This window comes from Lipotes vexillifer, unplaced genomic scaffold (assembly GCF_000442215.2).
Source record: "Lipotes vexillifer unplaced genomic scaffold, Lipotes_vexillifer_v1.1 scaffold1017, whole genome shotgun sequence".
NCBI lineage: Eukaryota > Metazoa > Chordata > Mammalia > Artiodactyla > Lipotidae > Lipotes > Lipotes vexillifer.
In genome coordinates this window covers 1,156,803-1,164,559 of record NW_006772141.1, presented here as the reverse complement: position 1 = coordinate 1,164,559, position 7,757 = coordinate 1,156,803, and the positions used below count along the sequence as shown (strand labels likewise).

The window sequence follows — 7,757 nt, the reverse complement described above, 5'->3', positions numbered from 1 at the left end:
GGGGGGGGGGGGGAGACTTTCCCCAGGCCCACCTGGGGAAGGATGTATTGCGGATCATAATTGCTGGAGATGGAAAACTTTGGAAGGAGGGGGTGAACTCTTGTTCTAGGAAATGAGAAAAATAAACCTAAATGTCTGCTGGACTCAGAGCCCGCCTTTCTCCCAAGTCTCGGCGTGGTCTTCCTTGGTTTCCGCTCCAACCACCCACTTCTTGCTGGAGATACGGACGCTTTTCCACATTTTCTTTACCCCTCCTGCTTACTCTCCTTAATCTGTGAATTATGCATTCCCATTGGCAGGAGTCTAAAGTGCCAGGCAGTGCACCAGCACCACACCTGGCCCTGCTTCTCCCCTGCAAGCCTGTAGGGTGCAGGAAACACCCTAACTCCAGCAGCTGGGAGACTGTGCTGGGGCGGCTGCTCCATGGGCACCAGGAAGGCTTCCTGCAGGAGGTGGCATGGACCCTGAGTCCCGGAGGAGGGGACGGAGCTGACTGGGTGAAGAGGAGTCCAGGAGGCAGGAGGATGCACTTGCAGGAAAGAGGGAAGAAAGAAGGGTTGCCCCACAGCACAGAGGCAGCCCGAGTGTGGGCAGTGGGGAGGGGAGGGGCCGGGAAGGGGCTTGGGCGGGACGTGGAGGGCTGGGGGCTGCATTCAAGGGCCTTGGGGACCTGAATCAACCAATCCAACATCTCTATCTTGTCTTCCCAGTGAGCTCCTTGAGGGCAGGCATGCATCTGCTTCTGAGCAGAGGTGGCAGCAGGTTCTTGGAGCAACAGATGCCTCCGCTCTCTTTGTCTCTATTTCCCTTAAGACTCTTGTCACGGTGTCAGCTCTTACAGATGCCAAATACGAGGAGGCTGTGGCTCCCATTAAACGTTGAGTCCCTTGGGAGCAGGGAGGTACCTATTCCTCCTTATAAGCCATCTTTCCTCCCTCCCTCCCTCCCCTCCTTTGTCTATTCATTCAGCAGATTCTTAGTGAGCGCCCTCCATGGGCCAGGAATGTGTAGATGCTTGTTCCCCCAGTGCTTGTAAATCAAAGATGTCTGATGAATATTCTATCCATTTACAGCTATTCACTGAGCCCCCGCCCTGTGGTAGCTCTTGGTACTGGAGGAAGGAAAGGGTTGGGAAGGGAGTACGTGCAGGGGGAGGGTGGGTCCCTTGTCCTGGGGTCTCCTGGGATCTGCAGCGAGGAGGAGCTGAGAGTCAGGCAGCCCCAAGGCGTGTGGTCCCCTGGACAGGGGTTGGGGAAGGGACTGCAGCCTCAATGTCACGTGTAGGCAGGTCTCTGGGCCCCTGTGGTTTATAAAGTGCCCTCCACACCCATTCCCCCTGTGGATCTGCAGAACCTCCCACTCAGGACAGTGGGTCAAGGACACCCCTCCCCTCTCAGTTGGGAGCTGAGCCCCAGAGAAGCACAGGGAGTGGCCGGGGGAGTGTGAGCCTGCGAGTGGGACTCTGGGTCTGGGGCTCCCCCGCCCCTGCATAGCTGCCCACACACCCTCCCCTAGGACCCCTGCAGACACTGGGCCCAGAAGTGCCTCTCCCTCTGCTGTCCCCCTTGTTATTGGTCTCCTGAATCCCATGTCCTGGCCTGTGTGTCTGTGCTCAGTTTATCTAGAGCCAGACCCCTTCCGCCCTTCCCGGTTCCTCCTGGTGCATCCCCAGCGGCTCCCCTGGGTGAGTGCACTGGGCACCTGGCTGGCCTCCCTGCCTCCATGCTGGTCCTCGGCTGTCTGTTCTCCATTCTGCAACCTGGGTGATCCGTTTAAAACATGACTCAGATCGTTCACTCTTTGGCCCAAAACCTTGTGAGGAGTCTCTATTTCCCTTAGAGGGGGGCAAGTCGAGGGGTCTGCAAGGCTCCAAGTGACCTGAATCCCCCCTGGGGTCCTGACCTCTCCCAACATTCCCTCTCACTTCCTCTGCTCTGCTGCTCTGGCCTCACTAACCCTCAACCACACCAGGCTCCCTCTTGTCTTACAGGTTTTGCACTGGCTGTTCCCTCAGCCAGGAATGCTTTTCCCCACCATAGTCACATCGCTCAATCCCTCACCTCAAACATCACCTAAGGGCCACCCTGCTTACAATCACAAACTGCTTGCGGGTCCCATTTTTTTCATGATTTTACTGTGCTTTACTATCCCCACCTCCCCACTTCTCCCATCTCAAAGTACCAAATAATTTATTATATTTATTTCCTGTCTGTCTCCTCCAACTACAAAGTAAGTGCCATTAGGGCAGGGAATTTACTGTTTTATTCGCTGACCTACCCTCAGAGTCTAAATTAGTCCTTGAGACATAGCTTGATCTTCATTCATTCATTCAATCAGTGCTGAATGGTTGAATGAATAAATGAGTGAATTAGTGTTTAGCCCGTGCAAAGCTGATGCTCACGTCTGTCTCAGCTGAGCCCCCAACTGATCCCAGTCCCATCTGCCCCCCTCCACCTGCAAGAGGTGGAGCCACGGAGAGAACAGCATGAGTGTCGGGGGTTGTGTGAGGATCCTCAGGACTCAGCGCATGTCAGTGTCAGAGGAACCCTCAGGCCCGCCCCCTCTGATGTCATCATCTTAGAGAAGGAACAGTTCAGGCCCAGAGCCACGCAGGCGGCCAAGGGCAAGGTCACCCCTGGACGGGCCCTCTCACCTCTGACCCCGCCCCTGGACATTACTGAGGCCCGGGGGCTGGGGGTCCGGAGTCCAGGAAGAGGGGGAAGGGCCGAGAAGGCAGGTGGGCCCACAGCTCCGGGTCCTGGGGTCAGTCACCTGGGCTGCAGGGAGTCTCTCCACCTCCTCAGCGGCTCTGGGAGCAGCTTGGCCTCCAAGGTCGTGCATTTTGCCCTCGTCAGGGAGGATGAAGGGCGCGCTGTCGTCGCTGGTGTACCTGAGCTCCACCGCGGTGCAGGCAGCTCCTCGTCCCGGAAGTAAGGCGTTTCCAGGTCCCCAGTGGTCATCATGGGCGCCTCCACTGTCCTGTTCTCGTTCACGTGGAACTCTGACTTATAAGTACGGCTGGGATCAAAGGGCTTCGTCCACTGGGCTAGAGGTGGAGGGACAGGTGAGGGGTCTGTGGTGCAAGGGCTGCAGGCGTCTCACTCCTCTGCCCTGGTCCCTGAGCGCGGGAGACCCTCCCCACACCAGCAGCCCCCCACGTGCCTCTAGGGATGGCCCTGCTAGGTTTGCAAATATACCTGGGCAGGTGGGTAGGCCCTTGGGGACGGGGGTGAGCCCACAGGTCTGGATTGTCAAGGGGGACATGAAACAAAACTGGTTAATTGTGCTACGTGAGAAACCAACAGGAACAGGACAGGGCAAGGGAGAGATGGGGTGAGGCTGGGACTGCGGAGAAATGGGAGCTCCTGGTCCTTAAAGGGAGCAGTGTTAGTGACCAGTGGTTAGTCACTGGCTTTGCAGGGAGGACACATGTCCCCGCAGCCTTGTGAGCCAGGCTGAAGCAGGAGCCACATGGGTACCAGGAGGGCAGGGCGGGGTCAGTAGAGGAGAGGGCTGGGGTCTCCCCGCAGGAGGATGGAGCATTCAGCGATGGGGGCTTCTTTGGGAGATTAGGGCCCTGGGGCTTCACGGAGTGTGTATCCACCCCCGCTTCCTGCTTTGTTTGCACCCCTGCCTGTGTCCCCAGAGTTAGAGGCAGGAGCAGAGGGAACGCCGCGCTGGCTGGGGTGCCCCTGGTGGGGAGATCTGGAAGGAGAAAGTCCTAGACCAGGGCAGGGTTGTAGGAGAGGAAAGCACAGGAGGCTGAAAGAGCAAGCATAGCAGGACAGGCCTGGATTAGTTTTCCAGAGAAATGGGATTCTATGCCTTCATTTACAGAGGAAAACCCAGACCCAGGAGGGCTGGCCATGGCTGCAGCCAGGAGCTCCCAGCACAGGGCTAACTTGTCTCCCCAGAGCTAGTGTCTCTTAGGCACCTGACCACGCCCAGATTCGATGATAGTTTTTCATGTCCTCATCTATTCTGGGTCTCTATTGCACTACTGGCTCCATATATGAAAATCTATCTGCCTTCACTCTGACCCTTATGAATTTCCAGGCTGAGGTTTGCAATATCGAGTTTCTCTCAATGCGACTGGGCACTGGTCCAACTAGAATCTGTGAAAATACACTGCCCTGGATATTGTCCTCCCGAGACTTTCCGCAGATGGTGGCCTTGCCATTCCCGCCCTCAAGATGATAGAAGCATACAATTGAAGAGCCTTGGGGTGTCCAGGCTGCTCAGAGGCTGTCACACCGTGAAGATGGCTGCCAGCCCCACCTTAAGCCCCGGAGACCAAGACGCTTATAGGGAGCCCAGGTCAGACACAGCCCACATTGCGCACAGCAGAGGCCTTCCTGAGCGTGTCCGACAGCATCTCAACAGGCAGGAACCTGGAGTTCCCGGCCCCCACGGACAGAGCTGAAAGAACAGCTTCTGGCAGCCAGGCAAGTTGAAGTAAGAAAAAAAAGTCTCTCTCTGCCTCACACAAAGTAGTGGCTCCTCTGCACTTATGCCCTGTAAAGTGACGTATAATTTGGATAAAAGTAAAGTAGACAAAGCCTATGGCCGGGGCAGGGCCTTGCTGCCTAAGTTCCCTTAAGCGACGGGGAGCCCCTTCTGCAATGGTTTGATAACAACACAGGTGGCTCAGCCAGAAGAGAAATAGTCCTGGAGCCTCAGAACTAATTTTGTTTATCTTCCCAAACCCCAATCTGGCCACCCACCTTTAAAGAAGATGTAATTCACCAGCATCATCTTTGTGAGCTTGTCAAGGTCCTCGAACAACTCCACAATTTTCCCCTGCGTTTTATTCCCCACATAGTCATTGATGAGCTTCTGGGCAGTGTCGGAATCCCGGAAGTCGGTGGAGAAGGCCTCGGAGGCACACAGCGCCCGGGCATCTTCCCTGAACTTGTCCAGAAGCTTCAGCTGCTCCTGGACGAACATGGCGTCGCCCACGCTCAGCTGCAGCTGGTCGCTGGGTCGGCCGAGCATCTGCAGGAGGTGCTGGAAGCCCTGGTGGATTTTGGCCTCGGGGGTCTCTGTGAGGTTGAACTTGAGGCCTGCCAGGGTCTCCGTCAGGGTGGGTCCGCGGCCCCCAAGGACAGGAAGAGGCCAAGGCCGTGGAGACGCGCGGGGGGTAGGAGATGACGTTCTCATTGGAGGCCTTCAAAGCCAGCTGCTTGTAGAGGCTGAAGGCGAAGTCGGTGTTGCTGGAGACGAATGTGTGGTCGCCCACAGGCGCCCCTTTGTGTTGGTCCCCTGGGGTCACATCCTCCGGGTCAAGCCCCGCCCCCTGGGAGGCAGTGGACACTGGAGCAGAGCCCAGCCACCAGGAGCCCCAGAGCCAGGAGGGGGGACATCCCCTCTGCCCTCATCTCTGAAAAGCAAAGCTCCTTTAAGTCTCGGTGTGTCAGATGATGTCCCAACCACCACCCAGTGTGCCCACGTGGTCTCTGTTCTCTCTGCCTCTGCTGCTTTGTGACCTCCCAGTTCTAGACACCCTCCTGGGCTCCCAACATACATGAGGAGGCTTTGGGCTCCCTCTCACCCTTTGAAGCAAGTCTTGTAATTGTTACCAATCTCCCCAATGGAGAAACTGGGCACAGAGAGGGAAAGGGGCTTTTCCAAGGTCACCAGCAAGGAAGTGGAGGAGCGAGGGTGCGAAGCCTGGGTTGCCTGGCTCCAGGGTGGAGCTGGTGATGGGTGTGAGGTGCTGTCCAGTGAGAACCCATCCCCCTCCTGCTGGGAGAGCAGCCACCATCAGAGGGGACTAGGCAGCAGGGGCTCCGTTTCCACTATGTCTCCTGTCTGCCCCCCAGGATGGAGCCCTGGACTTAGAGGACACAGCACCTCTCCCGGCCTCTTGATGACAAGCATGTGACATTAGGGGGGCACTCTCATTGTGGTACCTCGTTGCAGTGAGGGTTCAGTGAAAGAGGCCACCACAAGCAGCTGGGCCAGCGGCGCTGATAAGTGTTGCTGTAAAGAACAAGGAGGGTAGAGTGTTCTTTTCAGGCCCTGGCAGGTGAACACATGGTGGTTGATTCCACCGTAAGCTTGGAAAAGCCTCCTAGTGGGGAGAAAGCCGGGTGGGCTCAGAGTCTCAGAGTCCTGGGCAAGGATTTCATTTTGGCCATTTGTGAGTGCCGTGTGGTGACAAGCAAGTGACTGAGCCTCAATTCCCATCTCTGTCCATGTTGAATGGCTCAGGTGACATAAAGTGTGAAGGTGCTGGGCTCATAAGAGAAGTTCCAGAGGTGTCATCTCCACATGCTACCTTCTCTAGGACCCTACAAGCCAGAGCTGTGATCCCTGAAGACAGGGGACAGAGGACAGAGCTACTGCATGAAAGTCCGAGAGAGGCTGAGTTCAAAGCTGGAGACCTCAGCAAACAGGACTGTTTACCTTCAGCCTTTGGCCCCTCATCTCAGAGTTCAGAGGAGAAAGGGCTGCTGGCAGGGGAGGGGGGGAGAGAGGAAGAGAGAGACGAAAGGGGCAGAGGACGGGGAAGAGAAGGGGGTGGTGAGGGGGAGGGAGCTGAGCTGAGGCCAGTGGAAAGGCCTTAGGACAAGCCTGGGGACAGAGGCGATCAATTGCCCCAACTTTTAGTTTACTCGGGGCCAATGCAGTCGTTTCTTTCAAAAAGAGTTAAACATTTTCCTCCAAAATTATTCCTGGAGAAATAGTGCTTTTGTTATTTGGCTGGATTGGAGAGCTGGCTCTGTTTCTGAGCAGTCTGTCTTTTCAGTTGCTGGACAGATGCACCTTCCTGTCTGCTTGACCGGGGACCCTGTAGGGACAGTGGAGCCCAGGAAACTCCCCTAGAGACCCCGCAGCCTCTGCCCAGAGGGACACTGTGCACTAATTCCATGCACCTGGCTCTCTGAGAGCATCACCTGTGCCAGGCAAGGAGACGCACTGCACGGCCCTCAGGGAAGTTCTGACCCTGACGGTGGATGCACAGCTGTATGGGGTGCACAGCTGGCTCGAATCAGAATCCCACAGAGTCAAAGGCCGAAATGACCCCAGAAGCCCTAGTAGCATGTCCCTCCCTTTGCAGGATGAAAACTGAGACCCAGAGAGAGGACTGGTCTTCAGAGGGGGCAGAACACTCCCAGCATCGGACATAAGTCCCCCCACCTCCCTCCTGCCTCATGTTCCACAGGCCCCATACAGGGTCCTAGAACCACCGTGGAAAGGGGGTCCCTTTGCTCTCAGTGTGGGAGCATCACGGATTAACTGCCTGGGAGAGCGGGATGTGGGGAGTGGATCCAGAGCCGCTACCTGCCTGTGATGCTGGATTTTCATGGGTGCTGCTGTCTATCTATCCTGCAAAGATCTCCCCTGCTTGTGAAATGTCTGCGGGGACAACACAATGTTCTGTCCTCAGACTGAAAATGAGCAGATGACCATTCCTGGTAACAGGATTTATTACATCTATTTGAACAACCTTGTTACAGAAATCGCTAACTTTTTGTCTCTTAAAAGAAAACTGAAAATAAACAAATAAAAAAAATTTCCCTTGAGAGTGTTTTCTCCTGTTAAGAAAACTGATTTAAGTATGTGTGAAAGCTCAGAATGTAAAAATAAGGGACATTGAAAAATATCCCTGACTATTGATCTTTAAAAAAATATATTGGTCTTGTTAATTTTCCCCATGTTTATGATAACTTCACTGAGGACCACATGAAAACCCAGAGAATATAGAGAAGGACATTGGGAAATATTCCCTAGAATTGTGTCGCTCTGGGACA

At 55.3% G+C, this 7,757-nt stretch overlaps 1 protein-coding gene across 1 annotated transcript in view; it reads right to left on the bottom strand.

Annotated features, from left to right (window-relative positions):
* LOC103090088 (serpin A3-8-like) overlaps positions 1 to 5,378 on the bottom strand; it is a 12,768-nt gene extending 7,390 nt beyond the window's left edge. Inside the window, 7 exon segments of the mRNA XM_082931315.1 lie at positions 18 to 105; positions 2,773 to 2,831; positions 2,833 to 2,912; positions 2,915 to 3,046; positions 4,725 to 5,112; positions 5,114 to 5,299; positions 5,301 to 5,378. Coding sequence (XP_082787441.1) covers positions 18 to 105; positions 2,773 to 2,831; positions 2,833 to 2,912; positions 2,915 to 3,046; positions 4,725 to 5,112; positions 5,114 to 5,299; positions 5,301 to 5,378 — 1,011 coding nt within the window.
* Positions 5,379 to 7,757: the final 2,379 nt, after the last annotated feature.